Below are 23,618 nucleotides of genomic sequence, written 5' to 3'. Positions count from 1 at the left end.
ACCTTTTTCTGGCTGGTTGAAGTCATTGCTAATCCTTTGTGTTGTAGGTGAGTCAGTATACGTTCGCCATGTGCAGCTACAGAGAGAAAAAGTCAGAACCGCAGGAGCTTCTCCAGCTGGACGGGTATACTGTGGACTACAGTGACCCCCAGCCAGGTGAGACGGCACACCTTTACTTGGCAGAACTACAGGTACACACTCGTTGTAAAACTAACAATTCGTTCTTTAATGTCCTCTTGTCTCAGGCTTGGATGGTGGCAGGGCTTTCTTCAATGCTGTGAAGGAAGGTGACACTGTGATGTTTGCCAGCGACGATGAGCAGGACCGCATCCTGTGGGTCCAGGCCATGTATCGTGCCACTGGCCAGTCCCACAAGCCTGTCCCACCCACTCAGGTCCAGAAACTTAACTCCAAAGGGGGTGCCTCAGCCCAAATGGATGCTCCCATTTCTCAGTTCTGTAAGTAGCCAGAAACACTACACGGTCACTTAAGCTGAAAGCAATTTTCATCCACAAAGCAGTGAAAGCTCTAACCCATAAGTGTCTCACGCCATGCGCTCCACACTGCAGTCACAAAACGTGCTGGTAGAACTAACACACAAGCACGCACACACATGCCTTGATCTCTCACAGATCCCTCCAGCATCTGATGGACTTCCACTCATTGTCACCACTCCCACAGTGTTTAAAGGTGCAATTCCATGCTATTCCATCAGTGTGTTCACAAGGAACAACCAACTCGATTTTTATCATACAGCAGCAGGACATGGCGTGCAAAGTTTGTATGAAAACTAAATAGGTCACCACACATAAGATTTGAACATTCAAGCCTGCTGGGGTTGAATTCAGACTGACAGTGCCAGGGTGTGCTGCTCTTGTCTTAACCGTTAGGCCTGTTTTAAATCCAGTCGTAGCTCTAGAGGGCAGCCGTGAAGGCAGCTGTGGTTCTGAGACAGTTTCTCACATGGTTCCCTTGTCACCGAATGACGGCCAAGCCAGACCACATGTCTAAAGTTTTAACCAATCTATCACTGTACTTGCACCTCTAAGCAGCCAACAGGTCAGGTAGCAAAGTGAAGGTAAGACTGTCTACAGTAGTGTGGCATCTGTACCAACTTCTGTCGTAACCGTCTCTTGTGTCTCCCCTCATTAAGGAAGGGAAAAAATTATTTTTTTTTGTAAGTATCACCGTAAATTCTGCCAGCAACATTTTTCTTCACACAGTCTGTTTATACTCAAGTCCGTTTCGACCTATGCAGTCAGTCATTTTCTTATTTTAGAGAAATTAGCGTATCTGTGCCCATTACAACACTAACATAGACCTTCTGACCTACTGAACTTAATGTCACATACTTCTTACCAATCCACAATAATAGATCCTGCTATTCAGAACAAACATGACTTTTTGTGTGCATCTTTTGACTCCATAGTTTAAGAATTATTTCTCTTCCAACTCTAATGAGTCTAAGTTCTTTATTTTTTACTAGGTGAGTTGTAGAAAAAAATAATTGGCATTATTTATTTAAATTAAAAATGGACACCTAGGGTTATTGCAGTAATAATAATAGTATGATGATAATAATTTTAAAAAGCCCCAAGTTTATTTCACTCTCTGTTAATCATATCATTGGAGTGAAACTATAAAGACATGAATTGGATCAGTTACTCAGAATCCTATCACATAAATTCTATGTTGTTTCTCCATTGGTTTCTTTGTCCAGTATGTGATCGTTCTTGTGGTTAGTTGACTCCTCTGATGCCAGCTGTTGCCATTCAAAGCCTCCTCACAGTGGCACAGACTTCCTACCCCCTCCCTGAAACATTGTGGCACACCACGCGTACATGTTTCACCCCCTGGTGGTCTTGAATGGCACTGGGACCATAACATACACAGCCCTCCTGACTCTGCTGCAGTGGACTGAACAAGAGTCCTATGAAGGTTCTGAGCAATCGGCACACATTTTAAATTGCTTCTTCTTCCCCAGTCTACCAATGTCCTACCAGAAAGTGGTTTAGTGCACATCACATATGTAAGTGTTCTGCTACACAGGCTTGTTGTGTTGGACTTTCTGTATATGACAGAAAATAAAACAAATTAACATTGTATGTGAGGATATCCTACTGATCTAAATCTTCAAAGACAGCTTAAAGGAGTACTCCTGCAATTTACTGTTGCCTGTTGAGAGAGAGATTGAAAAAAGGAATGGTCAGCATTACAGAGGGTAAGATATCATGACTTTTAGTCCCTTGTGTGGGTCCAAAATGAATCATGCATCCTATATTTCCAATAATGCAACTCAATAGTCTTTTTGTGAAAACAAATGGTTAACACCTACATGTTTAAAACTCCACACCTCCAGCTAGTAATGCAGTCTTTCTATTAAATATTTACAGTATTAAAGGCCGTGGAAAATGACCCTGATGACATCACTATGACATCATCAGGGTCATTTTCTACAGCCACATTTGAATGGGATTAATATAACAGGAGCAAGGGGTGGAATATAATATTCAATATGTGTGTCTGTAATTTAATTGATTGCTCTGAAATTCCAGGATATGGTCTGTAGAAAGCAAGCACAGTCTGCAGGACAAAGCTAAAAGCCTCCTCAAGGGGCTGCAGAGGAACTGAAGGAGAGGTGTGGAGGGAGAGACGTGAGGCAAAGATACTGCGTGAGATCCTCAAAAATCCTGCTCATATCTCTGTCAAACCTTAACACACATAAAACACATATCGATATCATTCAGTTTGACTTGCACCGCATCATTGTCTCCAATATTCATCATGAAGACATGTCTGTTTCGAAAACAGACACAGACACACTGTAAAACACTGAGAATCATCATGTTTTTAAGTTTTCCATCTGTACTGCTTGCAGCAAATTCAGCATATTTTTAATGGTGCTAGTTTGCCAAAATATAAACAAATACATATGCTAAAAAAAAAAAAAAAAAAACAAGCTCAAAAGAGAATGCCAGTACCTACCTCGAGCTGACATTACAACTTTTTTCTGTTATGTTGCTTCCCAAATTGGACTATAAATTGGTATTAGTATGTTTTGAATCATCATTTTCACTCAAAATTCTAGTTTCACACCGAACTGATTAAAGAAAAGAAAAGAAGGTGGAGGAACAAAACACGTAAAATACATTTTACATTTCTATATATAAATATAAAGATCCAAAGTCTGTTGCTTCCTTATGGGATTTGATTTACTGGAGGACTAGTGAGCTTGCTGAAAAACATTGGGTATTTGCAGGCTGTAATTATTACTGGGTTTTTGAGTGAAAACAAACTGCTCTCCAGATGTGACTTAAATCTCTGACGCAGCACAGGTTATGTTAAGATAAGTAACGTCAAATTTGACTAGTAGAGTGATCTTAAAAAGTCAGTGGAGTACTCCTTTAAAGCATGTTTAAATTTTACTGCAAAGATTGTGATGTGATGTTTTCTCACAGTTAAAAGCCCTTTTACCGTTTCACCAACGTTGCCACTACTTGGTTTCTTGCAACCTTTCCAGGACCTTCATAGTCTCTCTCCTTTTAAAAAGACACAGGCATCTTTTACACATAAAACTGACTTTGGGGGGTTTACTTCATTGGGTAGGTGTATGTGTTTGCCAATGTCCCTTTTAAAAGCAAGCCTTCTGTTTGATCTGCAGTTATACAGTGACAGTACTTAACGTGTAGCTCTTGACTCCTTAAGTACTTGTCCAGAATCCAGAATAAATAAACTGCAGTGGAGTGATGAGGATCGTAAATTCTCTCTTCCTCCCTCTGTCTCTGTCTCTCTCTCTCTCTCTCTCTCTCTGTCTCCCTCTTTCTCTCTCTAATATGCCTCAACATCTGTTGTCAAGTTCACATATCCTCACATGTACTCACACACCACCGCCCACAAACTCTCATGTTGGTATAGGTTGTTGTTTTTGAGTTGTGTTTTCTTCTTCATGCTTTGCCTGTACCCTTCTTGAGTATTGCAGCTGCTAGGTCAGGGTCTCTCGTGATTGCTCTCCTCCAGCCTTGTTGCTAGTCTTTATGTTATTCTGGTTTGTCCCTTCTTACCCTGCTGTCTTCTAGCTGGACTCAAGGGTAAGTGCTTCCCTGTAGCCGGCACAGCTCAGATAATCCCCGCTGATTATCTGACAAATGCAACGTTCTTTCTCTCTTCTTTCCCTCTTCTCCTTTATCACGTCTCGCCTCATGTCTTAGATATTAGTTGATAACTTTTTTTGTTTCTGATGACCTCAACTTGAGGATCTAAGTATAAGCATCCATTCGTGCCAGTATAGGATGCATGTATTTTATTCTAAGAACTTATTATTTGGCTCAGTAATGGTTAAAGTTGATATTATAGTTGTTACTGCATAATTGCCTTCTCTCTTTTTTCATATTGGTGACCGGATCCCTCAGAGTAAAGCAATATGATGATAAAATGCGACTATTAGAAAAGCAAGTGCAAATTTCTTAGAATGAAGATTGTTCATATAAATTTCAAGAGCTGAAAACAAAGTGATGATTATTTTAAAGCAGTTACATGAAACCCAGAAAATATCAGGTGTCCATATGAATTTCTTCTAAGACAGAAGTGTAGATGAAGTGTGAATGATGATGGCAGTCTGTGATGGAGTTATTTTTCAAAATATACTTCCTGTATGAGTGAAATTTTGTTTTGACACTTCCTAAGTGATCATGCTTTACTTCAGAGGGCTCAAACGCTTTTAGTTCTTTTTCTTTGAGCTTTTCTTCATGAGAGTTGGCAAATATGTATGCGGAGTATTCTGAATGCCAAAGACAAGGAGTAGCTAATGCCGCCCCTTCATACGATAAAATACTCCGGACCCTCCCCCCTCCCCCTTCCCCTCCAGTAGATGGGCCTGTAAATAGAGGCTAGACCGGTGTTACACCTCCAGCAAGGAGAGATCTCATTTTGATTTCTTTTGACTGCCCTTTGTTTGCCTGAATAGGAGAACACCTGTGTCATGTGTCCATACTTTTGTACAAATACAGGAGTTTTCATTCATTTCCCCCATCTCCCAGAGAATGATACAGTTTTGCCTCTGTCGGCTTCATGCTATTTACCCATGTACTTGCACCAAATTGTATTGCTACCCTATTAGAGTTCTCCAGTAGTGGTATGCCTGTTAGTGTGCTCTGTAGAGATCATGAATACACTGCAACATATTCAAGTATTGTCAACTTGCAAATGCGTAGAGAAAAAAAAACAAAACAAGGGAATGCAAAAAAAAAAAAAAAAAATGCAAATTTGAAAATGGGTCTGCAGATGTGCATGACATTTAAAAGCTCAATGAAAAGTCACACTGTTTTCCAGCATGTGATAATTTATCTATGTATGCAGAAGTACTTGCCTATTCACTTTGGGAATTTGCTAATTTTATTTATGGTTGAAGTCATTATCATTATTGTGAGTTATGATAATGTTCCTGTAGAATTGAGTGTATTCTGGACTTAAACTCCATTTCCTCATTTAATCCAACCAAAGGAGATGTAGCCCACTCACTATGTGTCATAGCCCAACCCCAGGCACTTTCTGTTCACTCTATGGATGTTTTCTCACTATCTCAACACTGATCCAACAACATCACTTCCTCTGTAACTTGGTCCCGAGCGAATCTCCCTCTTGTGGTCATCACTTTCTTCCAGCACTTGTCTGGCCACTTTCTTATTGTCCCATTAAAAGGTTGTCTTTTACCACCAAATCCTCTTTCATCCTGCCACTGTCTTCTCATCCAGCACTGGATTCACCTCTGATGTCACTGACTGTCTTCTCTCGGTGTTTCTAGACCTCAGGTGTTAACTGTCCTCCTCTTTTCCATTATGACTTACTGTACCTGTCTTGTCCCTCTTCCTCGACCAATCTCTTATTTTGATCGTCCACATTTTACTTGTCGTCTCACAGGTTTTCCTTCTCAGATTGGATTAAAAATAGGCTAATTTTAACCCTCTATAGCTTCCTTTTTTTGAGCAGATTTCAGTGAATGTTTAGCACCCGTATTACACCACTTTCCCCTTCCCTCTCACTGACCTGGGGGTTGACAGATGTCAGTTGTGCTCTGTTCAGTACCCCGGCCCTGCCCAGCCAAGATCAGGCCTCCACCTCCCACCCCGACTTCCAAATCATCATCACTCATGTCAGTGTCTCCTAGACATGACACCTGTCACTCACACTGAGGACATGACTGCATCTCTTTTATCTATTTTGAATCATCCTTGCTCCCATCGTTTCGTCTCTGACAGATGTGTTATTTACCCAGCAAAATAAATTCTGGTCAGTTTAGTTAGTAGTTTCCTGGTTTTAAGGGACTGGGAAAAAGAGATTATTTCTCGTATGTTTACATCACCCATATTTACTGAGTTTCATTATAACATCATTACTTTCTTTTTTTTTCTTTTTTACAGAAGTTGATGTTACTAATGTTCTTTCTTTAGTGAATTTCACAGAGCAGGTTTAGGTGTTTTTTAGTCTCAAAGTCCTCTTGATACAGAGAAGGTTAATGGCAAAAGTTATGAAGCAAGACAAACAATAAAAATTAGAAAGAGTTTGACATTCTAGGATCCGTAACTGGAAAAAAGTCTCCTGTCAATAACCTTTTGACCATGTAACTTTTTTTCTTAAATTAGCACTTGAGACTGTATCTCTACTGTGTTTTCAGATTAATTATTCTTTTGCCATATTTCTGTCTTTTTTAGTAGCACACGTCCCAATATTTGTCAGGACCTGAGTGACATTCAACAATTGCGAATGGCAGAATCTATTGAATACATTAAGAAGAATGCATCTAATTCTATCCAACCAGCACTTTTTCAAACATGTTTTGGATATTTAATGATTTGTTTCCCCTGCAAAACATCAGGGAATGTGACATACTAAGATGCATGCATGCACATACAATAGAAGATCAATAGAATCTCATCCACCAATACATCAAATCTCTTTACGCTGTCTGACACAATGCAAGTTGACAATGTAAGCTGTAAGTGTTTATTATTTGCCCTTAGAAGTAGTAAATAAAAAAAAAATCCCTGGTGTTTCTGTGTTGTGGCGAAGGCTTGCTGTGTGCCTGTGCCTCACTGATGTCCTCTCCTCTGAAACGTGTTCTTTCCCCTGTGCCGTTGGCTGGATAGATGCTGACAGAGCTCAGAAACATGGCATGGATGAGTTTATCTCCGCTAACCCCTGTAGCTTTGACCACGCCTCGCTTTTTGAGATGGTGCAGCGACTCACGTTGGACCACAGGCTCAATGACACCTTCTGCTGCTTGGTGAGTGACACATACATGATGCATTTATGGCAGTAGGCTGTTTTTGTTGGCTGATATGCGGCAACGTAATCCCTGCGTGTGTGTGTTTGTGTTATGCAGGGATGGTTTAGCCCAGGTCAGGTGTTTGTCTTGGATGAGTACTGTGCCAGGAACGGAGTTCGAGGTTGTCACAGACATCTGTGTTACCTGCGTGATCTACTGGAAAGAGCAGAAAGTGGGGCTATAATTGACCCCACTCTTCTTCACTACAGCTTCGCTTTTTGTGCATCCCATGTCCATGGGAACAGGTGTGCCCTAATCCCTCCTTTTAATATGTTTATGCTTTGTAAGTGACATCGCTTAACAGAATTTTAAAGCACTTTAAGATTACAACTCCTCTGAATCAGATACAATAGAAATTGTATTCCTTTAAGCAAACTGAGTAGCTGGGCACTATAGCAACAAGAACAGAACAGAATAGAAAAGTCACCCCCATCAGAAGCATCCTAGGCTTTTTTTGTCTCCCATTCATGTTATTTTGCCATACTTATGTTTGTTTATTTTTATGTTCTGTTTAATTTTTGCAGCGTTTTCTGTTACGTTATGTTAACCACTTGCATATCTCCACACATTTCCTTGTTTTCTACCATTTTTCTTTGTTTTCTTTTCTCTCTGTCCTTTGTTGCCATAGTCTCTTACTGTCCATATTATTCATCCTCCCATGCGTCCGTTAAAGTCAGAGAGGGCAGCAATTACTGGGGGCCGCTGGGCTATGAGGCCCTAACATTCCCAAAGAGCTCCCAAAGCCCAGATCCTCGCACTGCCTCTAAACGAGCACGCATATTCAAGTTTAGAAAGAGAAAGGATTCCAAAATACCACTCTTTCAAGGACAGAAAAGGTGAGCCGTTGTCATTTATTTGTATGTGTAACACAAAGGGAACTTGAGAAACAAATCTCGCAAAATTTGCAGTCAATTCCTTGGGAGCTCGGAGCTTTCAGCTAGTTTTTATATATTTTTGCTCCCGTCGGACTCAGACGAGAAGTTGCAGGGTTTCAGCGGGATTAAAATATGTGGGTGTGATCCTCATAGGCCAGACGGGCTGAGCACAGTGAAAGTGGACGAGAAGGAGCGCTTTGAAGACATCAAGGAGCGGTTGCGTGTGATATTGGAAAACCATATTGTAAATTTCAGGTAACTAACAACGCACAACCAGCACATTACTACAAGTTACAAAATATTATGCCTATTAGTGCCTTCCACTGATATTACATTTAACGTCTTCCATTGTAGATATTGTTTCCCCTTCGGTCGTCCAGAGGGAGCACTGAAGGCCACTTTATCTTTGCTGGAGAGGGTTTGTAAAGATTTAAAAAAAAAAAAAAAAAGCCTTTTTTACCCCATGAAACAACAACAGTTGTGATGTAACGAACACAAGTTACATAATTCTGCTGTAATGTGGCCTGCAGGTCCTGATGAAGGACATTGTGACCCCAGTTCCACCAGAAGAAGTTAAAGGAGTGATCCGCAAATGTTTGGAGCAGGCTGCCCAGCTCAACTACCAGCGGATTAAAGAATATGCTAAAATCGAAGGTAACAGAAACACATCACTCACCATCACATAATGACCGCTGGAGTGAATGTGTTAATGATGTAGTGATTGTGATCGTACTGGTCATTAAAATGTCAGTTTATGTACTGCAGTCATTCTGTATGATTACAGATTGAAATGCTCAGTCAGCAGTTGTGTGCGGAATAAACCAGGAAAAGCCACTTTTTAAAGGACCACACATATATTCCCAGACTTCCTTTTTCTGACTCCAGTATGAGATTGTACTTGTCGCTGTTATTTATTTACACATGGTGAATTCACTTGGTATATGGTATATTTGTGTCCATATCCCGAATGATTTTTGGCATCCCAAAATATTTGTGACAGTTTGTCGGTCACTTTCTGTCTCTCAGTGCAATAACTCTCTCCTTTGTTTCAGGCCTGCTTTAGCTCTGTGCTGTTCTGTAGGTCAAGTTGGCTTTTGTGTAGAGGTGTGTGAGTAAAAATGCATTCAAATCCAAAGCCCTGAAATCTGTTGATGTGCTGATCTCTCATTGTGCCTTGACTATTCAAGCTGTGTAGTATTCTGGCCTCTGATATTTGACGATTGGCCTGTGAGTTCAGCTTAACTGAATGTCCTCTCTGACTCCCAGCTCCCAGTCGATGCATCCCCCACCCCTCCACTATCTTACTGTGGCTCTTACCTCTCTGATTCCTCCAGCTGACTCTGCCCGCCCCCCTTTACACCCCTGCCTTGAACTACCAGCAGCTCTCCTGTCACCTCTGTCTTATGCTCTTGCTGAAGACCACTATCTTCCGTCCCCTGTCCCTCGCTGTCTGCAATGCTTTTTTCCCCCCTCCTCTCCCACAGTTGTGGGCTTTGCCACAGTTATCACTTTATTTGACCTCTTGACTTGTGATGTGATAAGTGGCTTTTAACCAAAGGAATGCTGGGATTGAATGCCTACAAACCAGCATCAGCCACCTGCATGTGCTTTGAGACATAACAACATGGCCTTTCTTTATTGGCATGGATTACATATCAAAAATTACATCAATGACAAGACATTTTATAATGTCTTATACTCTCTTTCTGTGTCTTTGCATATTCACATAGAAAACTCTGATGTTGTTTATGCCTTAAAAGAAATCCCTCAGGGTGCTAAAGATACTAAGGATTCAAACCTTACTATCTTGCCATGCTGTGTGAATTTCTGTCCTTGTGAGGCGCCTGGTTCAAATTAAACCAAACATTTGGCTTTGCTGACGGGCCTCCTGCCCAGCAGAATGTCGTTTTCACCTGGACAGCCCTCTTCCCATCAGCCTCTGACCTCTAGCTTTCCCGCCTCTGACCCCAGCCTCTTGCATGCCCCGATCCTTTTTTATAGGGAAAAAGAGGGAAATGTATGAGCACCCTGTCTTCTGCTTGGCGTCTCAAGTGATGGATTTAACCATCCGTGAGTACCTTCATCATCCTCTCCCCACTCCCTCTCCCTCTCCTCCTTGTTTTAAGCTCCCTGTCACCTCCATCCCCCCCTCTGCCTCTCCTCTTTCTTCAGAGATGTTGCTGCCGCCATGCTTGTTTTTTATCTGTGCCTTTTGTCTGTCAGAGTGAGTGGGGAGCGCACTAGTCGAGAGATCTGAGCAGTACCGCACTGAATCAGTCGGGGGTCCTTTTGTTTTTTTAGAACCATCTGTTTGTGATGGACATGAATGAGCAGTCTGGTCTGTAAGCTTCTTTCTTTTGGTTGGATGCCCATTCCTTTGACTTGAATGCATTTTTACATTGCTTACATTGTAAACTCTTCCAGTCATTTGGTCTGATCATGTGTCAGTGGTGTGCTGTGCCGAACAGGTAGGCTTTTTTTTCACCGTGACACCAGAGATAGTGAAGGTGCATCTGTCGACAGAGCTATTGTATGGGGAGGACAGGAGAAGGTTAGGGTGTGTGGGTTTAACAGCTCCTGTTTGTGTTTTAAATTGATTCAAATCAACTCAAGTCACTCAGTGTGTCCTGTCTTTGATCCCGGCAGCTGTTTGTGTGTCTTACCTGTGTACGATAGTCTTAAGCTTTGTCTGTTTGTTAACAAACATCTTATCACTATTTTAATTTTCTTATTTTCCACAGGCTACTATTTCAGCATTTCTGTTTTTTTATTGTATGTTTGTGACGTTTGTCTGTTGCCTAGAAACCTCACTCCCTGGAGCTGAGATCGTCCCAGCAGATTGTTTGAAAGGGTCACATGGTGATGAATAACAACTCTGAGCTTCCCCCCTCCCAGTAACGTGAAAATAACCCCAGAAACCTGCTAATTCTAAACATCTCCTCTTTATCTTTTCTCTCCCTTTTTCTCGCTGAAGTTGAGAAAGGTCAAAAGGATCAAAAGGATCCAGGTGAACCCATGTTTAGCTTGTGGTTTAGCCACAGCGCACACAAACATGTACATACACACAGGCCTGACCCCTTCACACACGTGTATTTTGTGAATAGATACAGAACATATGCATGCATGCACAGAATTTACCAGTAGCACATCTTCCATACAGTATATTATACACACTTGTAATATACATTCAAGTTCTCAAATGTCTTGGCATGTTTTAAGCTTCTCTTTCTATAAAGTAAATACTTAGAGATTGTATTACTTTATGTCATTCCAGATGTGGTTCAATACTCTTTAGTTTGTTCTGGAAGTTTTATTTCCATTTTCTTCAGCTTCAGTGCAGTGTTCTTTGCATTATTGGGTTAGTTGGTTGTATGTGGCTGAAAAATATATTAAAGCAACATTTTTGCATAAGAAATTGTAGAGCAATACAATCTCTTACAAAAAGAATAAGTCATATATTTGCCTACATGTTAAAGTAAAAAAGGGGGAAAAAAAGGGACATAAGCAACATTTTAACGTAGCACTCATCATCAAGTGGAACACACATTAACATTAACATACATTTCAACTAAAGATCGTGCTGTCGATAATGGGATTGCATATGTACATGAGTGTCATATATTACCTGATATGATCATACCTTTAAATCAAATTTCCTAGTCATTTTCCTAGACATTACTCAAAGGGTCAGTTTAACCACCAGAAAAAAGAAAACAAGTTTTTCTGCTTTCATGGTATGTAGTCATGCACATAGTTATGGTTTTGCAACTTATTTGTCTTGCAGTCAAGTGAATCATAGCACACTCACAGACGTACATAAAACATAATAAAATGCATAATGCATGTAATAAAAGTGTATAAAATGTAAAGGTAAAACCCACCACACAAGCCCATTTAAAACAGGTTACATCACATGCAATAAAACATAAAACCTGGAGTGCATCCAGCCCTCTTCATCAAACACGACTAACCACCAACTGAAACTATTCGCATGGCTAAATACCATCGGGAGTATGTTAAAAACCGCTGAGCTTGTTTTCCTTATTTCTTTTGTAGTTTTGGTGAGCTTGCCCTTTAAAACTCCACAATAGACATACACATTGGACATTAGTGTTCTGTGTTTGAACAAAGCAATCTATCATTTTAAATGCCATAACAGATATACTGTGGACAAACTGTATATCTTCTGATTGTAATGCATTAATGTTTTTTATGAAGCCTCAAAGGTCCACTTTGCTTTTCTTCTAAACCAAACCATACAAACCTTTTTCAGATCTGCTCCCAGCGCTCTCCTTCTCAGGGCACTTCACCGCAGAATATGTAGTTACTGTAATACAAATCCATGTGATCCATCCATTAGTGTCGATTAAATGTCCCTGAAGACGATGACTCAGTATTATCTCGGCTCTTAAGATATCTCAGATTACCCCGAATGATAAAGTCAACATGAGGATTGAAAGCGTAAACTAAATCAGGGTTTGTTTGTTTTTTTTTAATCTATTTTACAACCAGGACCTCAAAATACATTTGTTTCCATTTGGCTTGAATATAAAAAGCTGAGGAATATTTAAAAAAAAATGCTCCTACTTTGTAAAATATAAGCAACAAAAGACCCCCAGTCAGAACTGCATTTTAAAGACCTCTAGTGTTTTATGTAGAGTTACGTATGTATGTGCTTTTGATTTCAGATTTGTGTAGCCATTCAGTTCCATGTTCAAATTACACACCTATCATTCCACATAGTCGTACTGTTTGGATAATCCCATTTCATGACATGTAACTGTCTTATCAGATCATTCTGTCAGCAAAGGCAATTTGGAGCTTATTTAAATTATAGACCAACGTTGATTAGTGTAAGAGGGCCAAAGCAGTTTTTAGTGCACAAAACTTTTGTCCATGGCACTGTAAAAATATTCATTAGAACACATCTGATTATGTTTATTCATGAGATAATAACACCCTGAAAGCATCTAGTGAACCAAACACGTTAATTCAAGAAAGTAGTTTAGTGTAGTATTGTCCGGACATTATATAAAAGTTGAATATCATTTAGAAATACATGGAAAAATGTTTATGAAATTGTCTTGAAATTATGTGACAAAATTGGAATGAAATGCCATTTGAACATACATTCATACATTTGTTGTTTTTTAACAATATCTGCACAGATACTAATGAAATTATTGTCGCTTTTTACAAATTCCACTCTACAAGTAGTGAGTAAAGAGGAGTAAAAAGCTTGATTATAGTCAATAGTAGAGCATTGGACCGGCTGTATATGAACGGAAAATCTTTATTTTATGAAAAACTTTACGTAATGAATTATTTTTACAGTGTGCCCTTGTTGAGTGTTTTTCTTCTACCACACCATGCGACAGCTCCTTCACACCGCCTCACAATATGCATGTTTTTGATGCACCTCCATCTCAACACCACTATTCTTGTGCCTGATACTCCTCCAACATAAGTCTGATTATCCTACAAACACTTCAGCTCTGTTGCTTTATGTCATGCCCAAACCCAAAATGCATACAAATGAGAACACGCTTTACTTGTTAAGGGGATATAGTAGGTAAATATCACAGTGTAAGCGCTGTGTTTATACTTTTATTAAACAGTCAAAAATATAGACAGGAAAAAAATCTTCTGAATAGTCATAAAAATCCCCCTGGAATCCTTCTCTGTGCTTGACTAACCACTCATCCCTCACCCTCATCCTTTTGTCTCAGAGAACGTAGGCCGCTTAGTCACGCCTGCCAAAAAGCTGGAGGAAACAATTCGCCTGGCGGAGTTAGTCATAGAGGTCCTCCAGCAGAACCAGGAACACCATGCGGAGGTGAGTGAGAACCCTCTCCTCCTCTCCTCCTCAAAACACTTTCCCTCTATACTCTCACTCTTATCTCACTCCGCCCCACAACAGGGAGTTAGTCTTATTATCAGTCTGCTATAAATAAAGCTGCTTTCATCTATGGGTAACTAAAAAAAAAAAACAACTTTTAAAAGATGAATTTAATTTAGGAAAGCTCTAATTGGTGTTCGACAGACCATGGCTGCATGGAATCAGTGCGCTATGTTTGAGCAGAGACTGTAAATTAGACAGGAAATGATATAATGTGCGTAGTTCATATCTCAGTGTTGCAATGACAGCGTTGAAAAATAGTTATATTTTATTCAAGGTAGCATAGAATAAACAGAGCACAGCCAGGTAACAAGTAACACAGGCCAACACACGGTAACCATGCGCTCTTAATATGTGAAGTTTCCCTTTTGGCATAATTTGAAGACAAAAATAGGCAGTGGTGGAAGAACTACTCAGGTCTTTTACTGAAGTAGGAGTATCAGCACAACATTGTAGAGTCCAACATTAAAGGTTCTGCATTCAAAATCATACTCAAGTAGAAGTACACAACTATTTTCAGCTAAATATACCTGAAGCATCAAAAGTAAGTTAGTGCATGTGCCACAGAGAATGTCCCCTGTGAGTGACGAATCATTAGATATTGCATTAAAGATTAATATCGATGCATCGATGAGAGAGACAATAATGTGAGATGATTAATGGGGTCGTAAGCAAGAAAAAGTAAAGGTCTGCTACACAATTATTCAGTAGTAGTAGTATTCAGTTGTTCAAAGGAAACTCTCTTAAAGGTTTAGAGGGGAAATTAGTCAGTCACATCTAAAACATTATAAGGGTTGACAAGCAAAATCTATAACATCTGTAACAATGCATTGTGTTTTATAATCGTATGATATCTTTTTTCTATGTAAAATCTTAATCTGAAAAGTAACAAGTAACTATAGCAGTCAGATAAGTGAAGTGTAGTAAAAAGTACAATATTCCCCTTTGAAACATTGTGGAAAGTATAAAGTCGCACAAAATGAATATACTCCAGTTAGGTACCTCAAAATTGAACTCAAGTGCACTACTGCATAAATGGTTCTTTCCACCACTGAAAACAGTGTCCTTATTGCACCCTGTTTGCTGCTACAAACATTGAACTGAGAGGAAAGCATGATGGGAATGTGCAGTTGTGTAGCTCTGAAGGTCATCCAATGTGATCTTAGAATATACAGATAAAGCAGATTTATTGTATCTCTCTGAATATGCTTGACAGGCGGCAGTCACAAGTTCTGGAGATCAATCGGTACAGTATTTTTATTTCTTTTTCCTCTTCAGTCCCCATCACGACCCCCCTGTATGGCATGTGCGCCACTATGGCAACAGGCACCTTTCTAGACAGAATGAGCTCATAGACACTGTAGCAATGGGTGGGCTTGTAGGTATAGAAGAGACGGCAAACTTGTTTGAAATTGAAAAGGCACTGTAGCTTGCACAACATAATTGTGATCATAAAGCATGTTCATCGGGCCATAAAGAGGTTTCCTTTCTCTTCAAGCATGCTGAACCAGTAAATTTCCCAAAGTATGCTCCATGTGAACCTTTGAAGTTTGATCCACCATAAACATTTGTTTCCCCTCCATCCAACAATTAATTTCACAGTCCGCACTTGTTCAAGCATTACTTCCCTGGCTTCTCCTCTTCCATCCCTCTCTGCTGTCTATTTGTAGTTTAAAAACCCTTTAAGAGAAATGCCTCAAAAATACATTATTGCTCTGTACATCTTCCTGTGTTCTTACTGTCATATGTGACTGTCCAAGCAGGGAAAAGAGGTATGTAGTAAAGTTGAATGAGAAACTCCCATGATGCACTTTGCATGTCCAGTAGTTGATGTCCCGCCCCCCAGTACAGTATCAGTACAACCTCCTTCAGGATTGGTCCCTTGACATGGCTGCATTGATACAGCACTAAAGTCTTGTCTGGCTGAACACTGGGTCTGCCCTAGAGCTCTCAGGGTCCTGTATGTGTCCCTTAACCTCTATCAAAGGTTGGAGGCTGCTCCGCCTGCCGACCTTTGAGCGTTTTCCCCTCCCTCACCTGTTGGAAGCTTTAAACCTCCCCTTTAAACCCCCCACCCTGTCCGCAATAAGAGTATCTCTCCTTGAATGTGATAGAGAAAAGCTTTGTTTGCTGCCTGTGTCTCTAACACTAGAACTGTCAAGCTTGTTAAATATTGGGAGTGGGCAGGTAAGTAGACAGGTAAGTACGGGTTCGACTGCCACTGCGCTGGTTGAGCCGAATGGGAAAGCAGCTGAGAAACTGTAAAACAAAGCATGCAGCGTAATTTGGAAAGATCAAGCTTCATTTATTGAACTTGGCTACACGTTTGAATGATAAGCAAATAAGCCAAGACTGCCAGCAAAGCAACTACTGCACTTCAGCTGTCAAAGGGTGAGGAAGTCCTTACTGTGCCAGAAAACGGTCAGCTGAATCTCAGAGACATACTTAACTAATTGGAACAGACGCACTCCAACACTAGAGATGCTGTGTGCTGCAGTCTTTGGTGTGGCTAGTCGAAGATGTGCATGAGTCACATTCGCATCTAGTGGGCTATGGGTTTTGCTGGTGATGTGAATGGTGGATCCCCTCATCTCTTAGCTTGAGAGAAAAGCATGCAGGGAGCTCCGCATTTGCATGAGAATAGCACCTTTCCCTTTAAATCTATAGATGCTGTCATGAATATAACAAGGCACGAACATGCAACTCTACTGTGATCCTTTTGCTCTGTATAAACTTGACTTACATTTAATCCCGCCTTTAAGTCCTAATCAATGAGAGCAGTGGATTCAGTCTCAGAGTGTGTGACGGGAAACACAAACACATACCGCACATGATACACAAACAGTCCAGACAGGTGTGATGGTGCGTCCCTTCCTTTCTGTGAAAACTAAGTTTGAAAGGAAATACCCAGCAGTTTCAGAGTCCACATGCAGAATGAGACAAACATGAATACTGACATGAATAAATATCTCCTTTGATGCATACTAAAGAAATAGTTTGACATGTTAGGAATTGCACATGTGTGCTCTTCTTGCCTAGAGATATACGAGAATATTTGATGCCTAACAACTGATTAGCTTAGCTTAGCATGAAGACTGGGAGCAAGAGGAAATCACTAGCCTAATTAAGAAGTTATATATTGTTTAATGGTAATGTACAGTTATATGTTACACAGTAACCTCCTGTACATCCTGGCAACCATGATGTCTCTATGAAGTCATTTGCCTGGCCAAGAAATGGCACATAATCCCCCTATAAAACCACAATGTGTTATTATTACACTTTTGGTTTTATGCAAATGTAACAAACAAGACATAACTTGTTAATGAGTGAGCTGTAGAGGTGCTGGCCGGTGGATTTTTTGGCTGTTTCCCTGGCTGTCTTTATGCTAAGCTAAGATAACCGGCTGCTGGTTCCAGCTTCATATTTAACAGACAGACATGAGAGTGGTATCAGTGTTCTCATCTACCTCTTGAAAAGGTGAGTAAGCATATTTCCCAAAATGTTGAACTATTCCTTTGACACACACTAACATACATAGATGATACACAAGGCCGGTGGTATTTCCATTTAAGACCTGTTGTTCCCTCCTTCTTTCCTTGTCTTTCTTCTTCGTGTCGTCTGGTCTCTTAACTGGAGCCCTTGTTCACCTGTTTGCGTTCCCTCGTGCTGTGTCTCTAGGCGTTTGCATGGTGGACAGACCTCATGGTGGAGCATGCAGAAAACTTCCTGGCCCTTTACGCCATTGACATGGACGCCGCTCTGGAGATCCAGTCCCCTGAAAGCTGGGACAGCTTCCCACTCTTCCAGCTGCTCAACGACTTCCTCCGGACAGACTGTATGTAGTTAATTTCGTGGCCTCTTCAGGTATGTTTATGCTTAAACAAAGGCACTGATATCTTTCTGTCTCTGCCTTCTCACAGATCACCTGTGCAACGGGAAGTTCCACAAACACCTTCAGGATCTGTATGCTCCTCTGGTGGTCAGATATGTGGATCTGATGGAGTCCTCCATCGCGCAGTCAATTCACAAGGGCTTTGAGCGAGAGTCCTGGGAGCCTGTAAAGTAAGGAGCCTCCGTCTTTATAGCTAGGCTGTAGGAATGGTTGGATGCAAGGCTTTTATATTCAGATGACGGCCTGACTGTGTGGAGGCTGAAAAATCAGGGAGAGCAGCTGTAATGTTCACCCAGGCTTCCTGTAGGTTCACTTTTAAAGAATGAGCCAAGAGTGGGCTGAATAACCTATTTTTTCTGTGCAAGAAATAGGTTATTTGTTCTGAAAATAGTCTTTGACTAATGTATGTGTCTCACCAATTTCTCTCCGACACATTGGGGTCAGGGCAACACCTAATATTTCTGTTGTTTTGTTTTGTGAACTAACCTTCATAATGTGTGCTTTGACATGTTGCCAGAAACAAAAGGCCTCCAGTCTGTTACGTTGCTGTTTATGATTCATTTATTGTGGCTTTCACACTCTTCCGTTTGCTTTTTTTTTTTTAATTGCAAAGATTCTATTTAAGATTTATGAAGGTAAAAGGTTTTCTCTTGGTCTTTATTTGTTTTTATTCTTTCCAGTATTATGTTGCTTCTCCTTCTTGCTGCATTTACAATACACATACATACAATATATTTGTGCGTCACGAGTCCAGCCCTCTTTACTCTGTAGGTCTTCGTTTAATCTGTGTCTTTGACTATTACTGTCTTGTTTATGTGTGTTACTGTACGTTCCTGTCTTCACCTGATTTCAGATTTTACGTTACTTTTATAATGAGTGTTACATGGCTTTCTGCAGCTCCCACACCACTGTTATGGATTCTTTTTTCTTTTTGTCTGTCTTTTCTGCAGGAGTTTAACAAGTAATCTGCCCAATGTGAATCTACCAAATGTGAACCTCCAAATTCCCAAAGTACCAAATCTGCCAGTGCCAGTAGCAGGACTATCAGTTAACCTTCCACAAATGCCTAGCTTTTCTACCCCGTCATGGATGGCTGCTATATATGACTCTGAGTGTGTATTCAACTAGTTTACTTTAGAAATATTAAGCAATCAGAGACTGCCTTGGTATGAAGATGCCCTCAGCCAAAGATCATTCAAAAATCAAGCCTTTTAAAAGTACAGCACAATGTATTCTTTGTGACTCTTAACTGGAGATGAAATATTACACAGAATCTGATCGCACAAAGATCCATTCCAGTATGTGCGAATACTCCATGATTGTGTCCATGTTCATGCCAAGAGCGCTCTGAGAGGTGTTAGAGTAGATGGGGTTCTGCTTTCTAAAATGAGAGGCTGAAACGCTCTCATTTGTCTCAACATGCATGCTGTTGAGCTGAGGTGTGGAGATACAGGCCAAAACAACAACAACAAAAAACACAGATTGATATATTGCTCTGAGGCTATTTGGGGATTTACTGAGCAGGAAAAACAAAACAGTATGTCTCCATTTGAAAACATTTGCACGTCAAGATCTACAAGAGATGTATCTCCCCGTAGTTGTTATCCACAAGCATTTGCTTTAGTGATTTTTAGCGTACTGCAGATCATTCATGGCCTTAGGTTCATCTCTGACCTTGACCACCTGCTAGTAGTCTGATTGGGAGGGAAGATAACGGGTTGGATTGGAGGTGATGGCACGGCGAGGCTGGGCAGATGGCGTTCAGACCTCTCCCTCTCTGTTCTATCGCCTCCTCTCCCAACTCTTTCCTGCAGCACTTTCCCCAATGAGCTCTACTCAGGCTGCCCTGAAAGGTGTGCATGGTTTGTCTGGTAATTCTTCCAGGGGCCCCACCAGCCTGGGGACATGGACGTTGAGAGAGGGCCTGTGATGAAGGAGAATAAATTTGGAGATTTCTTTTGAAATAGACTATAAATGCTTTTTTATTTTCCACAAGCCCTCCCTCACTTCTCCATTCCCTCCACTCCTTTGTCTTGACACAGTGTGATTAGCTGCTGTATCTGCAGTGACTATACCTGCATGTGGCCACTTCACATCCCGGTCAATAATCATACTTTGCAGCATGGTTATTGATTTGTTGCAGTAAACCCTGCCCGCTCCTTTTCACCCATACACTGACTGTCCACAAACACCTGAACAAACAGGAACTGAGACACACATTTGGACGGACCGGTCAGTGTATGGTCGGAGTAAAATTTGACTGTGTTCAGGTGTGGAGGAACAGCATCCTCCTCTGCACCTGCCACAACAACCTCCCGTCCACCTCCTCCCACCCCCTCTCTCCAGCAGGGTGACCTTTGTCTTCTGACCTGTGTGTGTGTGTGTGTCTGCGTCGATGGCAGTAATGGCTCCGGGACGTCGGAGGACCTCTTCTGGAAGCTGGACGCCCTCCAGACTTTCATCAGGGACCTGCACTGGCCTGAGGAGGAGTTCGCCAAACACCTGGAGAGTCGCATCAAGCTCATGTCGAGCAACATGATCGAGAACTGCGTCAAGCGGTGTGTGTGTGTGTGTGTGTGCGCATGCACGTGGAAAAGACAGACTGACAGAAACAGAAATACTTGAGAATGAACACTGGCTACTTTTACTGAATGTTTTATATTATAGTGCGTATAAATATTTCACTTGCATTGCAGCACTAGGATGGCATTTGAGTCCAAGCTGACAAAGAGCAGCAAGTCCACAGATTTCCGCATTTCTCCAACATTATGCACCATGTTCAATGTGATGGTGGATGCCAAGGACCAGTCGGCTAAATTGTGCGCCATGGAGATGGGCCAAGAGGTAAGAACTTCACCTCGGACGGCGCCTGCCTTATTCAAACCACAGTTTGTTAGTTTTATATTTACAAGAAGAAAAAAAGATCTGTTAAACTGATGTTTGGTTAAAACTTCTCCCTGTTTGTGCAGAAGCAGTTCCACTCCCAGATAGATGAGCTGATTGAGGAAAGCGTGAAAGACATGATCCAGCTTCTGGTTGCAAAGGTGCGACTGTGCATCAGTTTGTGTATTGCTCTGTCAGATTATCAGAAGATATTTAAAGTTCTGATTATTAGCCGTGCTAGCGGCATAGCCACTATCCACTTTGCTTCAGACTGAATTACCTCAACAACTATTTGACAGATTGACAGTAACATTCTGCACATTCATGATCCTCAAAGGCTGAATTCCCACTGAGAGTTGACCCTCTGACTCTTCCTCTAGCGCCACCATGATTAGTGGTTTTGAGTGAAATATCTCAACAACAATTGGATGGATTGCCATGAAATTTCCTCACACACATTCAGTCCGCCTCAGGATGAATTGAAATAACTTTGGTGGTCCTCACCTTTCATCTAGTGCCATCATCAGTTTAAAATGGAAAAAAAAAATGGTCTAATTTCTCCAAATCTTTGCTTTCTGACCAAATGAGAGCAAACTTAATGGCATTCCCATCAGCCTCAGCTGTGTGTTGTGTTTATTGCTAATGAGCAAATGCTAAGCTATATGTAAACCTGCTTAGCATCAGCATGTTAACATACCGGCATTAGCAGTGCAGCTAGCATGGCTGTAGACTCCTGGTTTTTGTTAAGTTGATGATGTTCTTACCCTCCTCTCTCAGTTTGTTGCCATTCTGGAGGGCGTGCTGGCCAAGATTTCCAGATATGATGAAGGAACTCTCTTCTCCTCATTCCTTTCATTCACGGTGAGATGACGCTTCTCTTTATTCAGTCCCTCACTGCCTCGTTTTCCTTAATGGGCTGTTTCAGCAGAATTGTTCAGTAATGTTAATGTATGCTTTGGATGTGGACCATAATGAGTCACTATAGCACTGCATTTAACTTGTTTTTATTTGTGACAATTTTTAGTAGTAGTGAATTTAAAGAGATAGCCATCCCTAATGATATTAATGATGATTCAAATTGTCTTATGTAAACCCTCAGCCTGTGTGTGACAGCACTGTTCTGGTTTCAGGTGAAAGCTGCCTCTAAATATGTGGATGTACCTGTAAGTGCAATGACAGCCGACACCTCTGTGTGCTTACACAAGCTCAGTGTGTGTGTGTTTGCAGATACAGCTGAACATAACCATCAACAGTGTTTCTTTTCTGCCTTTTTTGATTACAGTCATTTCCTGTGTTTGCTTATCCGCCTCCTGAGCCCTGACCACGTTCTGTCTCTGCTTTACAGAAACCTGGGATGGACGTGGCCGACGGCTACGTGACCTTTGTGCGCCACTCTCAGGATATGCTTCGTGATAAGGTCAATGAGGAGGTGTATATAGAAAGGTTATTTGATGTAAGTAAGATGCCGTCTCCTCCTCACAAGAAGGGAGGGGCCTTCCAAAATGTGGCAAAACAACAGGGCAGAGAGGGATAAGTCCCATTTTGAGACCAGGAAATGTATTTCAGCCTGGCAGAAGAGGCCTCTCTGATCCTCTACCCCTCTTGACTTTTCTCTCTCTTTCTGTCTCTCTTCTCTCTGAACTTTAGCTGCTGCCCTCTGCATTCTGGTGTGCATTGCCACAGTGCTTTTGGGCCTTTGTGTTTTTTAAAAAAAGGAAACTTTTATTTACAAAGAGTCCATAAAAGCATCCTCAGAAAAGGATTATCTGAAGCAGTGCTCTCTGGAAAGAACAGAACTGTCCATAGTGATTGCAGTGCCAGCACACCAACTTGTATTTCTTAGCCACTCACCACTGTACTCCGTGCTTTCAGATACTTTCCACATTAAGCATGTCAGCCTCCTGAATAAACACACCCAGCCTTGTTGGCCTCAGTCCACAGTGGAGCACCCACACAGTTTCTCTGAACTGAAACTGCTGGGTGACAGATGCACAGCTGGATGGGCCAAGGTGACATAAAGATGTCACTCTCGGAGGCTGACATGGACCCTCGGCCTGTTAAAGCAATGGTTCCCAACCTGGGGGGCAAGACCCCACTAAGAGTTCCCAACATAAATATCACAAGATGATTTAGAGGTTAGAAAAGAAGATGGAAACCATAACTACTACACAGAATAGTGTTCATTCTTTGACTTTTCTCAAATGTTTCCTTGTGAAAAACTTTCTGCAGCCTGTTGCACCAGTTTGAATATAAAGTCAACATCAGCAGCTTCATGCTAAACGGCAGGATGAAGAGACAACAGGAGAAAATTATGTTTGTTATAGAGATCAACCGATATGGGTTTTTTAGGACCGATACCGATTATTTGTAGATGAGGAGGCCGATAACCGATATTTGGAGCCGATATCGACTTGCAGTGAAAGTGTAAAAATTGGCGTAAAATGTTGAATAATACAAACACTTAACTTCATTTAAATGCCTAAAGCAAGTTTTTGTAACCAAACAAATAGAAAATAACTAGCTCCAGTAGTGCATGGAGTTCCTAGATGCAGGAGCATCTCTTATAAAGTTGAATAAAAACTTAAATAAAAAGCTACCTGAAATGTTTCCACAGTTAATAAAGTAACATTTAAATCATCTGAGCCGAAATAACCCTGTTTTGAATTGATTTCTTGATATCAGCCCATCCGATTTAAAAAAAGGCCGATACTGATATATGTCAAAACTCCAAATATAGGCGCAGAT

The 23,618-nt window shown here is 41.1% G+C and overlaps 1 protein-coding gene across 7 annotated transcripts in view; it reads left to right on the top strand.

Annotated features, from left to right (window-relative positions):
* The window catches only part of cadpsb (Ca2+-dependent activator protein for secretion b), a 65,851-nt gene that overhangs the window by 36,226 nt on the left and 6,007 nt on the right, over positions 1-23,618 (top strand). The window contains exons 10-29 of one of the 7 annotated variants that reach the window (XM_041944577.1): positions 48-156; positions 246-458; positions 7,143-7,279; positions 7,379-7,566; positions 8,350-8,451; positions 8,551-8,614; positions 8,727-8,850; positions 9,299-9,300; positions 11,188-11,203; positions 13,926-14,032; positions 15,859-15,867; positions 17,777-17,933; positions 18,019-18,160; positions 18,941-19,102; positions 20,393-20,548; positions 20,687-20,834; positions 20,960-21,034; positions 21,651-21,734; positions 22,004-22,036; positions 22,219-22,326. In XM_041944577.1, the coding sequence (XP_041800511.1) occupies positions 48-156; positions 246-458; positions 7,143-7,279; positions 7,379-7,566; positions 8,350-8,451; positions 8,551-8,614; positions 8,727-8,850; positions 9,299-9,300; positions 11,188-11,203; positions 13,926-14,032; positions 15,859-15,867; positions 17,777-17,933; positions 18,019-18,160; positions 18,941-19,102; positions 20,393-20,548; positions 20,687-20,834; positions 20,960-21,034; positions 21,651-21,734; positions 22,004-22,036; positions 22,219-22,326 (2,136 nt within the window). Of the gene's footprint in view, positions 1-47; positions 157-245; positions 459-7,142; positions 7,280-7,378; positions 7,567-8,349; positions 8,452-8,550; positions 8,615-8,726; positions 8,851-9,298; positions 9,301-10,197; positions 10,267-11,187; positions 11,204-13,925; positions 14,033-15,858; positions 15,868-17,776; positions 17,934-18,018; positions 18,161-18,940; positions 19,103-20,392; positions 20,549-20,686; positions 20,835-20,959; positions 21,035-21,650; positions 21,735-22,003; positions 22,037-22,218; positions 22,327-23,618 lie in introns of all 7 variants that reach the window. The other 6 variants (XM_041944569.1, XM_041944560.1, XM_041944602.1 and 3 more) reach the window with 6 other exon arrangements.

This window comes from Chelmon rostratus, chromosome 2 (assembly GCF_017976325.1).
Source record: "Chelmon rostratus isolate fCheRos1 chromosome 2, fCheRos1.pri, whole genome shotgun sequence".
In the NCBI taxonomy this organism is placed as follows: Eukaryota; Metazoa; Chordata; class Actinopteri; order Chaetodontiformes; family Chaetodontidae; genus Chelmon; species Chelmon rostratus.
This window is presented reverse-complemented; position numbering and strand designations above follow the sequence as displayed.